Raw genomic sequence first — 22376 nt, 5'->3', positions numbered from 1 at the left:
GACTGTGATTATGAAGTTATTATTCTGTAATTACATTGCTATTCGTGGAATTTTTCTTCAAACTAATGAAGCTGTCAGAATGTCAGCTCTTGAAGGTGGGGGTGGGGGTGGGGGGGTGTCGAGAAGTATTGATGCATAAGGTCTAGGCACAGATTCGGATGAGAATTCATGGCAAAGAGGACAGAACTGCATCCATGTGTGAACTCCCCATTTTCCAGGTCAACTGATGTGCTGGGGCTAAAATATTAATACACATCAGCCATGCAAATGAGATTTGTGAGTGTTTCAAGCGCAATGACCTCAGGTCAACGATGCAAATAATATAGTTCGATTTCTATATTTATTTAAATTGCATTTTCGTTCCAACGTCTCAAACTGTATCCAAAATGCAGCTTTGAGATGTGTCGACAGTAGAGGCATTATATCAAATGCAAATATTATTATCACCATTAATAGCAATAATTACTATTATTATATGAAAATCATAAGCCTCTGTTCTACATTTTTACATAACTTCATGAAACATATGCAGCATGTGTTCAAGGGAAACCTGAATGAACAAAACAACCACAAGTGTGCATTTTAATCAAGAAAACATTTGTGTGTGCTTCCATTGAGATTCCAGCCATATACACCAATTAACATCTTGTTTCTGCTCTCCTCTCTCCTCACCACCACCAACCCTCACCCTGACCAAGTTCAGATCAAATCCAGTAACTAGCACATTTGGACATCGCTAAGAATCTTGTAATCATCTTGAAATGCCCGATAGGACCTTCTCTGTATATTGTTGTTATTGTAGAGGACCCTGTCTATATATTGCATTTCCCCCACAAAATATACAGTCAATTAACTTTACAGTATATTCTGCAAAGCACTTTGAGAAGCCTCAACAATGTGATAAGGTGCTATATCAAATGTAAAGATTATTATTATTATGACTATTGTCATCACCACTTGCATCAAAAAGTTCATGAACATAAAAGTTAGCTACGAGAAAAACAATTAAAATCTTTTATCTTAGAAATACATCTAGGAAACAGTAAGACATAAGGAAAGTAAACATACATTAAGGAAACAAGTTACCTGGGATGTCTGATGGTAAAGGCACTGATTCCATAGCCAAATTGTGATTTTCAGAACCAAGTAATAATAATAATAAGCCTTGCATTTGATATAATAATAATAATAATAATAATCCTTGCATTTGATATAGCGCTTTTCACGTCGGGAGGACGTCCCAAAGCGCTTCACAGAACACACTGTAAAGTGAATTGACTGTATATTTGTGCGCGAATGCGGCAGCCAATTGCGCACAGCAAAATAAAGTACTAACAAACTTATTTGGCTCTGGATTAAAAATCATGAGCCTGGGCATGAGACAGTTCATCAAAGAGGTTGAGATTTTACCAGAAATGAGGGTAAAATGTCATTATCCACCCTCAATGTGAGAAAGATTCCTGTTAGCAAAACTGCTGGCAGTGCCTCATTGGTTCTTAAAAGTGCCCTTATAGTGAATGCAATGAGGTTTACCATCCACTGATGCTGTAGTATTATATGTAAACCATTCATGTGATATGACTTCAGGGCATTTCATAGGGTCAGGTTTGCTGACATTTTTCTGTTGCATTAAGATTTCAGCCAAGCCAAATCTCACCCGTAATGAACAGTCACTGAGAAAGGACAAAAGGCTATTGTGCTTAAGAGCGAAACCTTAAAACGGTCTTAAATGTAATCTCCAATCTGGGATTTATTTTACAGAGCTGTGCAGAACTGCTGAATTGGCTGCACATCTGTTGACAAACACACACGTGGAAGGAGTTCTCTGCAAGGATTTTGCAACTTCTGAAAAGCTCCAGTCTCAAGCCAGATGTCTCACAAAATAACACTATCGTGCAATCTTGTGCTTTCAGACTTCCACAGTTACAAACAGAGAAAGAGAGAGCGAGAGAGAAACAGAGCCTCAGAAACACATCTGCCTTTACAAGAAAGTGTACCTTACAGTGGAAATCCCTCGCAGCAGCAACACTTACCTGATGTGCGTGTGAAGTCAGTTGAAATAAAGTTTTGCTGTGAACTCTCGTGACTTTCCAAGAGCTCCACGCTCACATCACTGAGTGAAGGCATTCTACCACCCAGTTGTTCATCTGCTGCATCCCAACTGGTGTGCTTCTAAGGACATCTGTCTTTGGGATGTGCCATGTATGAACAGAGGGGCTGGCTGAGAGGGGGTGGGTGGGTGTTAGCAATGTGTTCAGCTACTCATGTTCTGTTACCGAACTGCGCACTTAAAAAACAAAGCCAAACCCAAAGCAAAACTGCCCCAACTATTCTGTCCAAAGCCCTCTGCCGAGCACCAGAAAGAGTCGTTTGATTGAAACACGAGCTGCAAAATGGTCTCTCTCTCTCTCTCTCTCTGTGCCAAAAAAAGTCCTTTGTTCCACAAAGAGCAGAAACTCATTGATCGAATGGGTTCCTTCAAGCAGCACTTAAGTCCCCTGGGGTGGGGGGGAAGAAGTTGTTCTACACCCCCCCCCCACCACCACCTCCTATCACCACCGCCACCGCCCCCTTTTCAAATAGCCCTCTTCGATTCCCAGAAGAAAGTTTTTTTTTGTGTGAAGAACGGTATGGAAGCAGATTTTTTTTTGGTGCAAAGGTGTCTGTCACCGCGATCCCGGGGCTGTGAGTGTGAGCGGAGGAAGCGGGTGAGCGGTTTTGTGAAGGAATCAGTCGACGAGTTTCGAAAAGTTACAGCGTTTGCCTGTCTCCTGCACAACACTGCAACTCTCTCTCTCTCCCTCTCTCGTCTCTCTCTCCGGAGGAGGATTTCACGGAACTTCTGTCCTCGCGCTCCGAGGGTGGTGGTGGTGGTGGTCACGGTTGTTGCCGCAACAACCACAACAACAGCGACAACGACGACAACGACGACAATAAATCACATTTATCTGGCGCCTTTCTCGTCAAGAGGACGTCCCGAGGCGCTGATCTTGCGACAACTGGAAGTCGCAGTCAACAGCAACGACGACAACGTTCGCGCCCATCGCCCAGCGGTAGCGTCACGGACTCCTGTCGAACCGTCGAGTCGAGAGAGCGAGCACCTTGACGATGATGATGATAATAATAATAATTATCCTTGCATTTGCTATAGCGCCTTATCGCGTCTCGACGCTCTTCACAGAATACACCGTAAAGTGAATCGATTGTGTATTTTGTGGGACAAACGGGGCAGCCAATCGTGCACAGCGGCGTTCCCCGCATTGACGCGCTTCCAAGTCGCGATGTGGGGCTCGAACCCACAGCCTTCTGACTCAGAGGCGAGAACGCGACCACAGAGCCAGGCTGACAAGCTCGGGGAGACTGCAAATCGCAGTCCTATCACATCGAGAGAGCGAGGACCTTTGATACATCTATTGTATCTCGACAGATAATCACAGCATGCCAAATGGTCAAGAGAATGTCGGAGGTGGGGGGTGGGTGGGGTGGGGGGGGTGGGAATGGAGGAGGAGGAAGAAGGGGGCATTAATGCATGGCAAGAGCTTGCATTCCTTCCAGAGGTCCAACCAGCCAATTGCCAGAACGCTTCATTTGCAATAACACAAATAATTGCCAGGACACCCAGCAGTTTTCCGTGTAACCTAAAACTTTGTTTTTGTTAATAGAACAAACGCCAGAAATGATGTTAAAATTTTCTTGCGGAGGAACTGGATGACAAATGAATTAATTGCCGTTTAACGCTTTCTTTGTTAAAGACATAAACTTTCCAGCTTTTAAGAGCTTGGCTGAATCTCACGCTTCACCGGCAGCTCTCGATCTTCTGTTCCAGCTTTAGAAACATGAATTATCCTCATAGTTAATCATTTTTATTCATCGTATTGCTTGACGTAGACTTTGAAAGTACACAAAACACATTGAATTCAATTTTTCCGAATTCATCAGACTTTATAAACTTGCCTAAAAATGTTCTCTTTAGTTACGTAATGTGTTACCTTCACTTTATGATTAAAAATCACCATATCTCTCAAACACTGGTGGTCAATGCACAGGTTGTTCTCTTACTCACCAACCCCCCCCCCCACTCCCCCCCACCCCGATAAGAGACGACAGAGGAACTGATTCAAGCTGTCAAAGATGCATTTTGATGTCACGTCGAACATGATGACGGATCATTATCTCATTATCTGCCGTGAAAATGATGGCGGTCACTCACAGCCATCCACTGGACGTCTAAATAAAGTTAAACGCTTGTAACTGAATATAATGAAGTACTTCTAAATACAATTAGCATCATTCTTCCACACGTTTCAGTTGTTGTCTGTAAAAAAACCACGCAGGGGTAACAGGACTTTGTGAACACCCTGTACCCAGCCCTTTTCTGATGAACGTTGCCGATATGGTCGAATTCAAATGATTTCCGCTTTCTGCGAACATGCAGCAACAACAACAACAAATTGCATTTGCAAAGGGCCTTTCACGTCGGGAGGACGTCCCAACGGCTGGACGGTCAGGGATTTGGACACGAGCAGGCGGGTTGGGATCGGGGTGGGGGGTGACGGGAGTGGAGGACGGGGAGGGTAGGGGTAGGGAGGTGGCCAAATGCACGGTCGAAGAGGAGGGTTTGGAGACGTGCTTTGAAGGCGCTAATTAAACACTGCACGATTCAGCATTCAGCATTTTCGGTTAAGGGCAAGTCATTGTACAAAGAAAATCTTTACTTGTATTCCCGGATCACCACCTCACTATTTATTGCAACGTATTTTAAACTGGGCACATACAATACGATGACTGGAGTTGAGATGCGTAACAATGAAAAATGGTGAATAAAATAGAATTCAAAGGCTCCCATAGCTTGTGTTGACCGTATCATTTATCCAGAGATTCAATCAGCCTGACGTGTGAATCATTCTCAGCTGTTAGCTGTAACGCCAGGCTCCCTGCACCGTATAACACGCAGTCAAGCATTTTCAAGCGGATTTGAACACTTACTTTGGAACATTTTTGTTCGACTTAACAAGAGATTCGGCGCATTTTCTCCATGAGTGAAACTCAACTGGAAATCCAACGTTATTAGGCAACCTCCACTACTGTTAATGCTCTTTGCAAATAATATTTTTCACATCAATTGGGATATCAGCTGGTGTGTGGGGCCTGTCTTTTTGATATAGAGGAGCTGTAGGTGTAGACCCAGAACTTTTCGTTCTGTCCAGAACCAGTTTGTTTTTCTCTTTTCTCGTCTTGCCATCATCCGGATGGTAGGTTGGTGGCACGAATCACGGCAGCAAAGGCACGTGATAATAGTAATAATAATAACCATAATAATCCCGGCATTAGATATGGCGACTTATCACCTCGTTGACACGTCTCAAAGCGCTTCACAGAATATACTGTGAAGTGAATTGACTGTGCATTTTGTGGGCGAAACGTGGCAGGCAATTGCGCATATCTAATTGGGTATTTCAATCAGGTTGAAACACGTAACAAAGTGGGACGCTGCTGTGCGCAGTCAAAACGTCTAATCTACAAACCGGGTTGACAATCCACAAACAAAATTCGCAGCTTGGTGTTAATCGATGCCCTTGATTATGTGATTAAGGACAACAATTGATTATGTAATTAAGGACTACATTTATGTAGTGCCCTTGACGCGTCTCGGAGCGCTTAGACACCCAACAACCCACGCAGAATCTTGTGCCAGAAGATTGCTTTGTTCTCCGACAACTTGGATTCCATGACAATCCCGGGCTGGAGTATGCTCCATTGCCCCCAGCTTTGTCAGTGTCTCTGGAATTGAGGGGGAGCGAGTGAACCTGATTCCTGTGGGGTGTATAAAGCTTAGGTATGTAACAGTCTCTCCAGCAGTGCAGATCAGAGCTCCAGTGCCTCTGCCCCAGCAGTTAATTTCATTCCAGTTCATTTAAAATCCGTTCTGAAGACACAAGAGTCTCACATTGCTGAGACTAAGAACCTTCGCACTGGAACTAAACAGAAACATTTACATTTTTTTTTAATAAAAAAAACTTTTCTTTCAACTTCCCAGCAATGAGAGAGAGAAGGGAGCGAGAGAGAGAGAGAGAGAGCAACTGCAAATATAATACTTCACCACTGTGGCCTTATAAATGAATACAGAACGAAGTATTATTCTTCCTTTTATTAGATTGGGCTTACATTAAAATGCTTTTTAAACACAAACCCGATGCGTGTATTTGGATGCGACGCTCGTGAATTTTATTTTTTCGTGCTCGACTGTAATCTCAGATATAAAGTGATACTGTACAGGACTTGATATAGGAATAAGGAAACTAAATACTGTGCAGTCTTTATAGAGGAGCACCTGGGAACTCTTGATTGAGTGATTGATGTGTTGGAGCCAGTCTGTCTGGAGTTTGGGTGAAAAGTGTTCAGTTTCACCTTTGCACAAGTTCTCCTGAGTGAATGAGCCTCTGCTATGTTTGCTCTACAATATATATTCTGGATTGTTTTGCTGTGAAACACACTTTTATCAGCAGCCGTGGTTATTTATCGCAAGTGTGTTGATTTGGCTGATATTGTCCTGGCTCAAATATTTGTGACTTTGAGACCAAACACCAGGATTTGAGTTTATAATCTGGTGCAGTACTACAACAACAACAACAACAACAACAACAACAAGATTACATTTGTATAGCGCCTTTCACGTTGGGAGAATGTCTCAAGGCGCTGGACGGTGTACAGGAATTCAGACCCGAGCTCGGGTCACGGGGGGAGAAGGGAGGGGAGGGGAAGGGGTGGCGGCCGATGGGATGGTCGAAGAGGAGGGTTTTAGTACAGAGAGAGAGAGATAGAGCTACATTCTCAGAGGTTCATTGCAGAAAGCTAAAGAGAAGTCCTGTTTGACTGTTCTGGTAGTTTCAAACGGCATTAAGATCCCATTCTAACTATTTAATAGAGCAGGAACTTTTCCCAGTGTCTGGTTAACCTTCTTCAAAATACAGATGAATCTGTCGTTCCTTTCATTAGCTGCTGTGTCTATCTATTGAACGACAGTCATCTACACTTGAAAAAAATAAAACTCATCATGTCAAGTGCTTTGAGATGTTTCGTTGTGATACGGCAAACATCAATATTATTAGTAGAAAGTTCGAACAGACACAGTACAGTAAGTCCGACATGAATCTGGGTGTTCAAGTCCATTTGTGATTCATTTGTTTTACTATCACATTGACTGGGCCAGGGACAGTTCTTTTGCCCCCTACCCTTCCCCCTCCCCACACCGTGTTACTTTAAACAGTGAAGTCAGAGAACTTGGTTTGAAGTGACAAAACACCCGCAAAAGAAGGAGCTATCTTCGAGACCAACAGTGTGAGGCTGTTATCTACACGTACAATTTTGCTGTGTTACCAGCTTCTGCAATTTCACCATTGAGCAGGGCGATCATATTTTGTAAAACAATACCCGTATATGTGCCACTTTTCACAGGCAAATAAACCCTGACTGATTTCTCCTCCCAGCCCAGAGCCAATGAGGGTAATTGTAGCGCTGACTGAGATCAGTGCTCTCAGCACCGGATTGTGATTCAAAACTGCGTCCTTCTATGCTGTGCACCTTAATAGTAATAATAATCCTTGCATTTGATATAGCGCCTTATCACGTCTTTGAGACATCTCAAAGCGCTGCACAGAATATGCTGTAAAGTGAATTGACTGTATACCTTGTGGGCGAAACGCAGCAGCCAATTGCCCACAAAACAGTCGTGGATTGAGTGACCAATATTAAAAAAAATGTTTTAAGGAATTATTAGCCCCAGAAAAGTGATCCGTCAATTGACTAACAACTGGGTTCCTACTTACTTCTAGGTAAACAGAGGCATGTGGAGTAAGGAAACTTGCCCAACGTTTTGCCCTGCCCAGGAATCAAACCCAGGTCCTCTTGTTTGTTGATTCTAGACCATTCAGTGCCTTGAGAAAGTGCATTTCGTTCCTTTAAATAGTGTTGTTGAAACCTGAATGCAGATAGTGTGCTTTTCGAATCAGTTTAAAGTGTGTGTGTGTTGGGGAGGGGGTGGGGGCTTATATTTGTAGATGTTCCTTTAGTATTGAGGTTTGCTATTCAGAGCAACAAAACTGGTGAATTTCCTGTGACTCATTCAGTGACTGTGGAATCAAAGGACAGATGGTTTTGTTTCCTCGCCTTTGTGTACGTTTGCAAAGACGAGGCATTTCCTTGTTTTTCCTCTGTCGGCAGTGGAGTCCTTGTGGAAAATTTGCATTCCGAGTGCCTTGCTTATCTCTGGAGACCCAATATACCAAACAAGTGCCTTTGCTGAGTCTCTCAGCCGATACTCTGTGTGAGAGCGGAAGGCAATTCGACTCTATATTTAAGTTAAAAAGAAAGAAGTTGGGCTTCCAAAAGTGACGTGAAAATCCCTGTTTCACTCACAGTGATTTACAACGGCATCGTTCAAGCGGTGAAGCTCACCATAGCAGCTGATACATTTGTAAAAATAAACCAAATTCACAGCACCATCCGCCTTAAATCAGCACAACTGCCACTTTGACGACTTCAGGGTGTGTTTGTCAGTAACGACAGCTGCTCTTTACAATACAGGCCGAGGTGCCGTACTTCAGGTCCCAGTGTGCGCTTCTTGCTTTGGGTCATAAAAACGACCCAAAAGAGTGTCCGATTCGTGAATCGGCAGGTGTTTTGTTAGATAAATGTCTTTTTTTTTCTTTCTTTCTCTTGTGTTTTAAAACAAAATGAGTTCCATTCTGGATCCTGGGCAGAGATGGCCATAAATAAGGGCGGTGGTGTGCGTGCTGTTTGTTCTGCTTAGGGTTAACAGATGGAGAGATTTGGCTAACATTTGGCTGAATGGGAAATGTTACTAATAATCCTTGCATTTGATGCAGCGCCTTATCGCATCAGCGAAATATCTCGAAGATCTTCACAGGATTTTACTGTAAGTCGTAATGACTGTGTATTTTATAGGCGGACGCAGCAGCCAATCTCCGCATAAGTTATCTTCCACAAGTGAATGATCAATTTTACCGAGGGGTTTGGTGGCCAGCACATTGGGAGAGACTTACCTTCGCTTTTTGAACAGCGCACTGGGATCTTTGAGGCCCACCTCAACAGGCGGACACGACCCCAGTTCAATGTCTCATCAGAAAGATACGACTTCTGACAGTGCAGCACTCCCCTGGCACAGTGTTGAGGTGTCAGCCGAGACTGAGTTCAAAGTGCCAAAGCGGCATTGTGCCTAACTCCCTATCCATCTACCCGCTCCCTCCGCTCAGCTGGCTCCGGCCTGCTTCACGGCCCCCTGCCTCACCCGGCCCACCATTGGCAGACGGGCCTTCAGCCATTCTGCCCCCGGCCTCTGGAACTCCATCCCGCGCTCCCTCCGTCTCGCCCCCTCGCTTGCCTCGAGACCCGTCTCGAGACCCTCCTCTTCGACCGTGCATTCGGTCGCCCTCCTTCCCCACCCTCCCCGATCCCGACCCCCAGCTCGGGTCCGAAACACTGATCCCAGCATCTTGGGATGTCCTCCCGACGTGAAAGGCGCTTTACAAATGTAATTTTGTTGTTGTTGAACCCACAATCTTCTTATTCAGAGGCAACTGAGTGCTACCGACTGAGCCAGGCTGACACTGGGGTAATGAATTCCGCGTCACCTATCTTTAATTATCTAATAACATCTTGTTTTAAATCATAACCGTAGTTATTTTAGGATACAAAAAGAATAGCCTGAAGCATTTCTTATGTCAGTCAGGTTTTAAGCTCTATCTGATAAAGGGTCGTAGACCTAAAACTTTGACTCACTTTCCCTCTGTTTTTGTTTAAACTCCGTCTCCCTGGCACTAATTAATGGAGGATATCACGAACAGTGACTGTTAATGCCCAGGAAATTGTTACGAGATACTGCCAGTAACGTGTCGTTTATTCGGATTTACTTTAAAAAAGAGGGTGAAAGCAGAAATGCTAAGCGTGAACCAAAAGACCCTTTTTTATTTTTACCCAGTGATTGTGTTCCTGACACTCTGCTGCACATTGTTGAGATGATTGTGCTTTTCAATACCACGTATGTAAATAATCAGCCAAGGTGTACTTTCGAGTGTATTAGTAACACTAAACTGACTGGAAGGAAAGGCCAGTCTGGTGCCAGACTTTGCAGTGAAGGCATCACTACACTGCAGCAATCGCAGTCTGATCTGCAGATGGTGTGGGTGCAAATACCTCAAACGGCTTCCTGTTTAGTGATCCTGGTTGTAACACTACGGCTACAATTAGAACTGCTTTGCTGAACTCTTTCGTGCAGCTACCAGCAGCCATCCCAGTCCGATCGAGCCCTCAGCCACTCTTGCTCCCTCGCTCTCTGGAACTCCGTCCCAGAGCCCCTCCGCCTCACCCCCTCATATCTAGCCTTTTCTGTCCGCGCTTTTGTTCGACTTTGGCCCCCCTCACTGCAGTCAGCGGTGCGAAGCTCTTTGAGGGGTCTTATTCACCCACCCCATCCGCCACCCCCCCCACCCCCCATCCCCCCACCTCCCCCGACGTGAAAGGTGCTCTGTGTAGAAGTGTGAATTGCTGTTGTCGGTTAGCAAAAGGGGGGGTGAATGTGCTCGCAGGACGCTGTGTGTGTGTGTGTGTGTGTGTGTGTGTGTGTCTGCCTGTGGGAGAAAGTAAATGTGGAGTTACAGCTGCCCAGATTGGTGCTGTTGTTAACCCTACCGACCCCAAAGCATATTTCGCTCACCAACTTCAATAGGAAATTCTGGTACAGAAAGTGTTTTTTCTGAAAACAAAATACATCTGGGGTGCACGTGACATTTTGTTCTGATGGTTTCTCATTCCCACTCACGTTCACGTCCTCTGTTCAGTTCCCCCTCCTTCCCCCCCCCACCCCCCACCCCCCATCCAACCAAATTGCTATAAAACTTCAATTATTCACACAGTGAACGACTATATTAATAACCAGTCATAAGAACATAAGGATTTGCCAGGCGAAAGAAGACCAAGGTCCATCTAGTTCGCCTTCCACCATCCTGGCAGTCGCTTGACATGTCCCGTCCCAAACTATACACCAATATATTATTTTCCAGCAAAAATCTATCTAATTTGTTCTTGAAACAGATTACATTTTCTGCTTCCACTGTCTCCCTAGGAAGCCTGTTCCATAGTCTTGGCCACGCAACATCCAGTCTAAACACAGTACAAGCTGTGTGTGTTGTTCCACCACTGTCGATGAGAGCCAGTCAATGGGATTCACTGATAGCGACTCCAGAGTAGCAAACCAATAAATGGGGAATCCTAGTAGCCACAGTACATTGCAGTCAATCTGACAAATGTCACCGTACGATGCAGGGCTGCAGTTAACGGCAAAGTTTCTGTTTAACGGTTCTAAGCCCATCACAAAGCAGCACTTTTAGCCCCTTGTTGTGAGGAAGTCCCAATGGAAATAGAAACTGAAGAGACTACATCGTGCCTGTAGTCCAACTTCATTGACAGTCTTGGACTACATTGTGCCTGTAGTCCAACTTCATTGACAGTCTTGGACTACATCGTGCCTGTAGTCCAACTTCTTGAATAGCCTCCTTCTGTGCTGTGCGATTTTGTGAATCTGTGATTCTCCTGAGCTCTATTTTGCAAAATTCTGGAAGGATTGACAAGTAGGGAATCCAGAATCCCGATGTTTCGCAGCTGGAAATTCCGCTCGGATGCTGGTTTTACGGGACTCAAAATTCCGAGGGCAGAGTGCCAGAAACTCGACCATGATACATCCAGAATTTGTTGTTTCCAAACCCTTTGCAAACCCTCACGTTAGACCACCACCAACCCTAACCCTACTCACCCCACAAGAATGGGCTTTGGATATTTCTCATCGCAGTTTAATAACTGCCAATAATGAATGATAATCCTTGCATTTGATATAGAGCTTTTCACGTCTTCTAGGCGTCTCAAAGCGCTTCAAAGAGCACACTGTAAAGTGAATTGACCGTATATTTGTGGGCGAAACGCGGCAGCCAATTGCGCACAGCAGCGTCCCCACAAACAGTCGTGGATTGAAGTAAACAATTTATTATTTTTCTTTTTCTTGAGGGATTATTATTAGGCGTGCGGAGTAAGGAAACCTGCCCAAGGTTTTGCCCTGCCGGGAATCGAACCCAGGTCTCTAGAGTGCTCCAACTACTGAGCTACAAGAACTCCAGCGCTGATTCCGGGCCTTGATTTCACTCAGTGGCGAGTTTCTGAGCTTGTCATTCCGAGCGTGAGAAAATATTTGATCGCGGATGGTGCGTATGGTTTGTGGGCTCTGCAAAGGTTTTCACCACTTCCTGTACTCATTAAATGCAGCCCTCGTTGCCGTATGAGTGTATGGGAACAGCACAGCGAGCACCGCATTCTAGAGCGAATATGAGTAACCGGCAATCAGTTGGTTTCACTGCTACTGTAAGGGTCAAGGGGTCACCCTTTTATGGAACGGAAAAAAGGGACTATTAACTCGGCTTTCATTTTGATTGGATGTGAAAAGTGGTACTATCAGAGTAACGGTTTTGGGGCACCCAACCACCCTTACCCCTGAGAAGTACTTAAGGGCACTAGCTTATAACCACCCATAACGACATGTTATACCAGTTTCACCCGGGCTACGCTGTGACTGTAGTTCTAATGAAATTCACGGTTGCGGAAGCAATGCCGTGTTGCTGAGATCCGGCTACATTTGCCCCAACAGGAGAATCGGACCCGCCTCCATCGCTCTCTCGTGCTCTCTGTCTCTCTCTCTCTCTCTATTTCGACTTTCTCTGTCTAAGGTAAGGGTTCCATCCTTTTACTTTGGTTCGTATTTTGTTTCGTTCGAAAGCGATTGCGGCTGTGTTTTGAACACCCCATCCTCCACACCACCCCAACTCATCCGAAGAAAAGAGTGATGTTTCTTTCACTCGGGTGACGGAAGGCACGGTTGAAGAGAAGGGTCTTGAGACGGGTCTTTGGGAGCGAGGCAGAGCAACTATTAGACGAGCTGGGATTCTTCAGTCTTTAGAAGAGGCTCGGAAGGGGACTTCTCATTATAAATGGGATTGAAACAGAACAATATTTTAAGGGGCACTAAAACAGTAGAACAAGAAGACACAAGTTTAGAGTTGCAAAGGGCAATTACAGGGCAGACACCAGCCTGTTTGTGGGACATAGTTGTGTTGCAAAATGTCTGTAATGCCCATTTACGAAAAAAAAGCACTTTGCAGTAAATCCTGCGATAGTGCTTTGAGACGTCCTCCCAACGTGAAAGGAGCTACACATCAAATGCGAGGATTAGTATTTGTTTAATGCGAATCATTTTACTTGAAATCGGTTACCAGTTGTTTCTGGAGTTGAACAATTTACCAATAGGTGGCAGGATTGGGCAATAGGCAAATCTAAGTCTTAAATCATTTCAACATTTTACTGGTCAGTCAGATGTCTGTCACATGTGTGGAAAATCACCACCGGGCGTACAGAGTATATAAACCAGACTTAGAGTTCGACATGACGCACATACAAATTTTCCTGAGTCTAGAAAAGAATTTGCACCTTCTTCCTAAGGCAACACACCTAATTCTGGAGAGTATTAGTTGCAGGTTGGGGAGAGCCAACACCTACCGACCAGAGAGTGCATATTGAGCTACTGTTGGAGTTTTACCAACTGAAACTGCATAGCCTGCATTACGATGACTTCCTACTGCTTACCCAGTGAGTTCCACCCTACCCATTGGGGCTTTGGCTTGCAGTAGATGAGAGGAATCAAGTGAGGTGACTGGCTGCCCCTCCCAAGTCCTACTGGGTGGTTTGTCATCAGAATAGAATACCGTAGATTTAGATTTCAATTAGATTTTAAAAACTTTTAAAGAAAAGTCATGTATATAATAATAATAATAATAAGGTCGTGCCTTCGGCCTTTCTGCCTCCACCCTCTGGAACTCCATCCCATAGCCCCTCTGCCTCTCCCCCTCCCTTGCTTCCTTCAAGACCTGTCTCAAGACCTTCCTTTTCGACCGCGCCTTCGGTCATCTTCCCTCCTCCACCTCCCTTGTCCTCCACCCGCTTTCTGATCCCAACCCACAGCTCAGGTGCAAACCCCTAATGCCGTGGGATGTTCTCCCGATGGGAAAAGTGCTGTATAAATGCAATTGGTTGTTGTTGTTGTTGTTGTTGCTTTAAAAGTGGTTTATAATGAACCCTCTCAAGTTCAATATAAACGATTACGGGAACTCCCTCCTCATCGGCCTTCCCAACTCTACCCTTCACAAGCTGCAGATCAGCCAAAACTCTGCAGCTCGTGTATTCTCGCGCACTGGGCTCCGTGACCCCATCACTCCCACCCTCGCCCGACCCCACTGGCTCCCCATCCCCCAGAAGATCGAGTTCAAGATCCTCGTCTTCACTTTCAAGGCCATCCATGACCTTGCCACCGCCTACCTCTCTGACCTACTGACTCCCTACCAACCTGACCACTCCCTCCGTTCAGCGGGCTCCGGTCTGCTCCATGTCTCCCGCCTGACCCTCCCTACCATCAGTGGCCGGGCTTTCAGCCTCTTTGCCCCCACACCCTGGAACTCCACCCCACAGTCCCTTCGCCTTGCCTTCCTCCCTTGCCTCCTTCAAGGCGGGTCTCAAGACCCTCCTCTTCGATCGTGCCTTCAGTCGCCCTCCCACCTCTCTGCCTGTCCAGCGCCTTGGGACGTCCTCCTGACGTGAAAGGCGCTCTATAAATGTAATTTTGTTGTTGTTCTGTATCACACTGTGTTTTTTGCGTACCTTCAAAATAGTCATGAATGAGCAAACGATAAAAGTGCAGAGATTGACAGCGTAGACCTTAATGGTGTCTGGGGAACATTTACTGCTGTTCAAATCCGAAAATAGATCAATCGAAAGAATTTTACTTTGCAGTGTGTTCGTGCAGACATGCAATATGTGACGGCAATACGCTTTTGTGACCACAAGAGGGTATGCTTTGTGCTACAATGAAAGCAAACAGGGCAATAGTTCTCTTCACTTATTTATTACGGTATTTGTATTGTTCCAAGCAGTTTTGGTTCAACGCTGAATTTTCGAAGTCAAAAGTAATCGGAAATGTTTGGAACGTTTCTCCATTCGCACTTGCTGTTGATATCTGCTGAAATAACCGAATTGCTCTTCTTCTGTTCAGAAAATGTGCAGTATGCTTTCACTTCATTATGTTTAAGAGTTGAGAATATGTATGTTTGAATTTACATATGCAAACACTTATTGATGCGAATTTCAATGGTTGCAAAGCACTCAATCACCAAATATTATAATACTATATTGAACTTGTTTTCCAAACATGTCAGACACCTGCCTGACCAAAACAAGTTGGATATAGTATTCTGATTTTTAGTGATCGAGTACCATGGTTAAGGGTATCCAAACCAGACTGAAAGTTCCACATATGTGTGTTGCCTTCAAACAGTTTGGTTTGGATTAACCTGTGTCTGGAATGGAATGTGACCTCTTTCCTGTAAAGCGGAGTCATGTAGCTCAGCATTTAATAATAATAATAATAATAATCCTTGCATTTGATATGGCGCTTTTTCCCATCTTCTAGACGTCTCAAAGCGCTTCACAGAATACACTGTGAAGTGAATTGACTGTATATTTGTATATTTGTTTTTAAACCGTGTGATTTGCCTTCTGTGATTTGAAAAGAAAAAAACGCTGCAAATTACTGTTAAATTGCTTGCCTCAAATTTATCAGAAGTGAAGGAAATAAATGCGACAGACAGTTGAACGTCGTGCATTTAGAGCAAATCAAGACTATATAAAATCCTCGCAATTATAAGACAAACATCTGATTTATAATTATGCATTTATGTTTCTCCCACAAAATATATAGTCGATTCACTTTATAGTATATCCTGTGAAGCACTTTGAGACGTTTTGAAGGCATGATAAGGCGCTGTATCAAATGCAATGATGATTATTATTATAAACTCAAGTTAGACATCAACGTTGAGATCATTTCAGTTGGAAAAGAAATTATGGATCTATTATCCAGGTTCCTGTTGAATTCAATAAATCCAACCTGTGGCTAATATTGTAATCTCTGGAAATGAGTAAAGCAAGGTGCGTCCCACCAGGGAAAATATTAATAATAATCCTTGCATTTGATATAGCGCTTTTCACATCTTCGACAGGTTTCAAAGCGCTTCACTGCAAAGTGAACTGACTGTATATTTGTGGGCGAAACGCGGCAGCCAATTGCGCACAGCAGTGTCCCACGAACAGTCGTGGATTGAAGTGACCAATTGTATTATTGTTTTTTTTTTGAAGGATTATAATCAGGCGTGTGGAGTAACGAAACTTGCCCGAGGTTTCGCCCTGCTGGAAATTGAACCCAGATCTCTCGCTTGTGAAGCGAGTGCTCTAACCACTGAGCTACAGGACAGTTAGAACACTCGCCTCGCAAACGAGAGACCTGGGTTCAATTCCCAGCAGGGCGAAACCCTGGACAAGTTTCCTTACTCCACACTCTTGATAATAGTCCCAGTAAGAAGTTGGTCACTGCTTGTGGGACACTGCTGTAGGCAATTGGCCACTGCGCTTCGCTCACAAATATACAATCATTTCACTTTACAGTGAAGCGCTTTGAAACGGCTCGAAGACGTGAAAAGCGCTAGGATTATTATTAATATTTTCCCTGGTGGGACGCACCTTGCTTTACTCATTTCCAGAGATTATAATATTAGCCACAGGTTGGATTAATTGAATTCAACAAAAACCTGGATAATAGATCCATAATTTCTTTTCCAACTGAAAATGATCTCAACGCTGATGTCTAACTTGAGTTTATAATAATAATCATCATTGCATTTGATACAGCGCCTTATCATGTCTTCAAAATGTCTCAAAGCGCTTCACAGGATATGCTATAAAGTGAATCGACTATATATTTTGTGGGCGAAACATAAATGTATAATTGTAAATTAGATGTTTGTCTAATAATTGCGAGGATTTTATATAGTCTTGATTTGCTCCAACTAGACGACGTTCAACTGTCTGTCGCATTTATTTCCTTCACTTCTGATAAATTTGAGGCGAGTAAGTTAACAGTAATTTGCAGCGTTTTTTTCTTTTGAAATCACAGAAAGCAAATCTCATGGTTTAAAAGTATCCATTCACAGTCATTTTAGTTTTGCGGCAATTTTTGATAGCTGCAGCCCGGACGTGAATCTGAACTTCTGATCCAGAGTGACTCAATTTAGGAATAATTTCATTTCTAACCTTTCATTCTTACCTACTAGGTGGGTATTTTTAGCTTGCAACCAAGGGCAATCAGGGTGGCACTTTAACTGTTTTCACCCACTTGTCTTTCAATGTCCTTGTGATGGTATGGGAATTGGGAAAAAACAATAGTTTCAGCTGTGGTGCCTGTGTAACTCCAGCAATTAACCCCATCGCACACTCTGGGGTCCCCCCCCAATCCTTGGCTCTTGCCAACCTGTGCCTAATACTTTCTGGAATTAGGTAACCAGGATACATCCCTCCAGGGGGAGAGAGTGCGCATTCCATTCTAACAGTCCATCTCTGGGATTTCCACGTGTTGGTGGGATGCGTGGAAATCTCAGTTTGGTTTGGATACTCTCAAGTGTGGCGATGGGTTTCTGCATGTGCCAGACGCCCGGCTGACCCCAAAAAACAGAGTAAACGCTTGGGCAAAATTGCCACCTCTATGGAACTGTGCAACTAAGAAGAAGCGATTCTGTGTTTTTCACAGACTCTTACGACTTTTGCTTTTGTTTGGACGTGAGTGTTACTCATTCCAATGCTGCTTTTCTGGATTACACATTCCTGGGGTAAAGGTGAGATATTCAATTTAGAACTTGCAAATAAGAGCAACCAACAGCGGCAAGTAAAACAGCGTAAGGGGAAAAACCTATGTTTGTCCTCACCTCTTTAGTTTGATTTATTGTTTTTTGATTGTAAGCTCAGGGGAATTCTTAAAGTTTGTCAGTTAACAGCAACAACAGAAACAAAAAGGATCCAGAAAAGTTTAAGAATAATTTCTGATTGACCTTTATTCAAAGCATCAAAAGCTGTAGAGCTAACAAGCAGCTGTGTACATATGCGATATGATTTTTAAGACATTCATTAAAATGTTGCGTTCTTATGAAGCAAAGACGAAAATTGTTCTTTGACCAGATCATTCCATCTGGTCAAAGGGTTTTACGATTGTGCCGAAAAAAAGAGGAAGAGAAGTTTGGAGAAACTTCAAACACAAACTGCACAGAAATTGGTTTGGGTTTGTTAAGATCTGTCTGCGAGTTAGGTGGCATTTGCTGGCTGTTTCTGTCTGTTATTCAGTTGGCATTTGCTGGCTGTTTCTTGTCTGTTATTTAGTACGCATTTGTGGAACGTTTCTGACTCATTCCATTGATATTTCGAGAGGCTTCTGACTGTGAGAGTGAAGGCCACCTCAGAGCTTTAAGTGTTGCGATGCTCCCAGCAGATGTCGATGAAATGCTACTGGCTCGACTCCTAGTGCCCCTAAAGAAGTAATTAGCCAGGCAGGCAGCTCTCCGTCTGAAGTGCCTGTCCAGGGAGATATAAATGATGGGGTTCATGCAGCTGTTCACGAAAGCCAAGCAAGACGCGATGACCAAGCCTTGGCTGATGGCCTGGGAAAGCGCGCAGTTTGGGATGATGCCCTCAGATTGCAAATACAGGTCCACAGCTTTGAGAACGTTGAAGGGCAACCAGGACAGAACGAAAGTCAACACAATGGCCACCACAATCTTCAGGGAGTTTTCTCGCCTCTGGAAAGTCTTCTTGGCCTGGTCGTAATGATCTCGCAGCCTGACCAGAATGGAGCAGTAGCAGAACACGATAATGATGACCGGAAGACCGAAGGTGATGCAGATGGAAGCCAGGCTGAAACCGCGGAAAAATTGAGAGCTCTTGTCATCGACACAATAAGACTTATTTGTCAGGATGAGTTTCCTGAAATAGGCGGAAGGAATGGCCAACACCAGCGAACCGATCCAGATAAGAGCACAGATCTTGATCGCGTGTCTCTGGGTTCTCAAGTGCCTGAAATCCAGAAGCTTCACGATGGAGAGATAGCGGTCAACGCTCATTGAGGTGAGGAAGAAGATACTGGAATACCTGTTGACGCCAATGATGTAGCTGCTTATCTTGCAGACTTCACTCCCGAAGATCCAGTCATGGTTATTGCCGGTCGACACTATCCAGAAAGGCAAAGTCAAGACAAACACCAAATCTGCCACAGCCAAATTGATCACAAAGGTATCCACAGGTCTCCTGGTTGTCTGCTTGAAGCTCGTAACTATGATGACGAACAAGTTGCCAAAGAAACCAATGATGAAGATTAAAGCGTAGACAGCAGAGATAGAAACGTTAGCCCAAGGTTCAAATTCATGAATACAGTCCACCGCCTCTGTATCATCATCCACATAGTCGTAGTCATAATAGCTAGTGGGGTTGGAGATGGTAGTGTTGGTTGCCATTCTCTGTTACACCCTGTTTCTTTCTCACTCTAAACCCAAACTGGAAAGGGATTCAATGAATTGAAAATTTCCCTTGTTGAAGCACTTGATGTGACAAGGTTCAACCGAAGGCACAACTTAATTTGTCCAGACTTTGCAAACAAGTCGGAGGCGATTGATTGCTCTGTGTTTGAGACAATGCAAACGAAAGCCTCTGTAACAGCTTCAAATGTGGGCTCGTTTTATAAAGGGAAGGCGGTAAAGTTAACCCATCGCTTGGTTGGTTGAGAGGCTACGCTTACAGGATGCAGAAGAGAGAAGGGAAACCACAAGGTTGATCCTTTTGAATGACCTTGAGATACAAGGGATGGTTCTGAAATATGCTTTATGAAAAGTGAATTAAAAGACCCACACCAAATGTAAAGTCAAACGAGAAATATCACATTGAAACACAGAGTAATTCTCCGTGTTATGATAAAGTAGATGAAGCCACACCAAGACTAGTGACAGAGAACTATCCTAATTAAAGGAAGAGATCATAGTTTAGTAAAAAACTAACAAGAAACTTTAGAAAGTGACAAGTAGGTTGTTGTGTAGACACATACCATGACCCTTACGAGAAAGATTACCCCTTCATACCACTGGCTAAGCTACCAGCAAAGACTTTGGAGAATATGTTTTCGTGCCCAAGTGATGCCCTAATTCTAACCAGATCAGATTAAGGTTGATAAAGTGTTCAGGTCATAATTGGGATGGGGTTTAGTTTTGGAATATATATAATTCGGCCATTGGCAAAATTTAACATTGAATGATTAGGAATTCGATACCTCACAAAACTTTTGAAATTGTTTTTTTTTGCTTTTGGCAAAGGAATAACTAAAAGACGTCCCATGTCTCCAATTTCCAATTGATTTGAAAATCCTTGTATATTTGCATTAGATAGAATGCCTTTCACAATAAGGTGGGGGGGGGGGAGGGATGTCTCAAATACTTCCCAGGATTTACTGTGTTTGATGTCAAACTAGACTAGAACTCCTTGACTGGAACTCTTTGTTTATTGGGAAATCATCCAAGTATCGTTTTGTTTTGCATTAAATCACAAACTTTCACTCCAGCGCAACGTTTAAACGAAAGCTACAATATCAACATTTGTTTTGATATGTACAACTTTCGTATCTTTTGTTAAACTGTCCCATGTTTTGCTCCGTTCAACAAGACACAAAAAAAGATTTATTCTAATTGCAGAAAACTGAATCTGAACAGAACAGTTTGTGGAAAAACAGTCTTTTGTTGAGTGATTTGAAATTGTAGCCTTTGGACTCTTCAAACTAAAACGTAACGTAACTCATATCTTATACCTTTGTATCTTTTTACAACTATTTTTAACAAATTTTCAACTGTTTTTGCAGCTCTTCAGTGATTTACAAAACAGGAAGTGGTGAATGCAACTCAGGACGAGTGCTCTGTTGAAACCTGAATAACGATCTTAAGAATAACATGACCCCTTGGTTGCCTTTGGCAATTGGGTGTAGCCTGACCTGTAAATGCACAAACATCAACTCTCTGTGCAGCTCAGTGACATTGCATTTTATCCATGAATACCTTTTAACCCTAAAAAATGGATTTTCTTTATTGTGCAATTTTATAATCGGAACAATATTTACTTAACGCAGCTCAAGTGATCGTGCAATATATCATGTGATAGGGTTGATTTCCGCACATCAGCATGCTTTTATAACAATTGCTCACGTCTAATTTTATGTTGAAATGTCTCAAAGCTCTTCACACCTTTTTCCTCGCTCTAAAGCTGTTTGTGGTTCATTGCTCAGCGCAAACTGGAGTTTCTCTTACAAAATGCACAGTCACTCCATTTTACAGTATACCCTGTGAAGCATTTTGAGTCGTCTCGACGATGCACTATATCAAATGCAATGATTATTATTGTAAAGTTTACTGACTGTTTGTAGGCAAATCAGGCAGGGTTTCTTCACACAGCAATGACCCACAAACAGTCAGGATGTAAATAACCAATTTAACTGGAAGACTGTTGCCCAGAACACCAAGGAAAATCTCCCACATTTTCCAAGTAATGTTATGAATTCTTTATCATTCATCTTAATAAGCAGACAGGACCTTGATTAACAATTCATTTGAAGGATGAATACAGCACTCCTCTAACACTGCACTGGGGTATTCTAATCAACAGTTTTCTGTGTGTTTCTTTGATCAGTCAGGTGTCTCATCACCATGTACAAACCAAACTGAGAGTTCCGTGCATCTCACTTACACATGGAGTACTGCTGGAGTCTAACTCTTGAGGGTGTTAATCAACAGTATTATGTGAAATCCAATTTTCTCACTCTAATGTAAAGAAAATGCTAGAATAGTTATGACTGGAATCTTGTCCTCGCCTCAAGATATCTATTTACAATCTATAATGTTCTCTGCATTTGATGTAGCACCTTATCATATATTCGAGACATCTCAAAGTGCTTCACAGAATATACTGAAAAGTGAATTGACTGACTTAGCATCACATAAGAATTTTGTTTGGTATTCAACCCCGTACTGTGCTGTTTATCTTTAGTCAGCTGGATGCCTGGCACATTCAGAGACCCAAGCCCCGTTTAAGAGTATACACATAGGCAAATTAGACATCAAATGGAGTCCATGGATACACAGATAACACATGAGAATGAGTGAAATGTAGGTGCAGTTAATGTAAACTAGATTTTCAGATACACAGATTGAAGTCTGTTGAGATATTTCTCCACAATGTTAACCAAAGTGTTTAATGGTGCATCAGTAACTTTCTGCAATTGATCTTGAGGGCAAAGTAATTAAGACATCTGAACAGTCACTTGCAATGGAAACTTTGCAAAGTTAGCAATGTCAGAAACT

At 43.3% G+C, this 22376-nt stretch overlaps 2 protein-coding genes across 3 annotated transcripts in view; both read right to left on the bottom strand.

Annotated features, from left to right (window-relative positions):
- The window catches only part of inava (innate immunity activator), a 39012-nt gene extending 36854 nt beyond the window's left edge, over positions 1-2158 (bottom strand). For both annotated transcript variants that reach the window (XM_007894245.2, XM_007894248.2), the window contains exon 1: positions 2034-2158. The gene's annotated coding sequence lies outside the window, so the exon portion shown is untranslated. The remainder of the gene's footprint in view (positions 1-2033) is intronic.
- Positions 2159-18189: 16031 nt separating this feature from the next.
- gpr25 (G protein-coupled receptor 25) lies at positions 18190-19496 on the bottom strand. Its single transcript, XM_007894305.2, has one exon. The coding sequence runs from the start codon at positions 19494-19496 to the stop codon at positions 18366-18368; it is 1131 nt and encodes a 376-aa protein (XP_007892496.1). The 3' UTR covers positions 18190-18365.
- Positions 19497-22376: the final 2880 nt, after the last annotated feature.

Source organism: Callorhinchus milii, unplaced genomic scaffold, assembly GCF_018977255.1.
Source record: "Callorhinchus milii isolate IMCB2004 unplaced genomic scaffold, IMCB_Cmil_1.0 Scaffold19, whole genome shotgun sequence".
NCBI lineage: Eukaryota > Metazoa > Chordata > Chondrichthyes > Chimaeriformes > Callorhinchidae > Callorhinchus > Callorhinchus milii.
The sequence above is the reverse complement of the archived record's forward strand: the minus strand, read 5'-3'. Positions and strand labels throughout refer to the sequence as shown.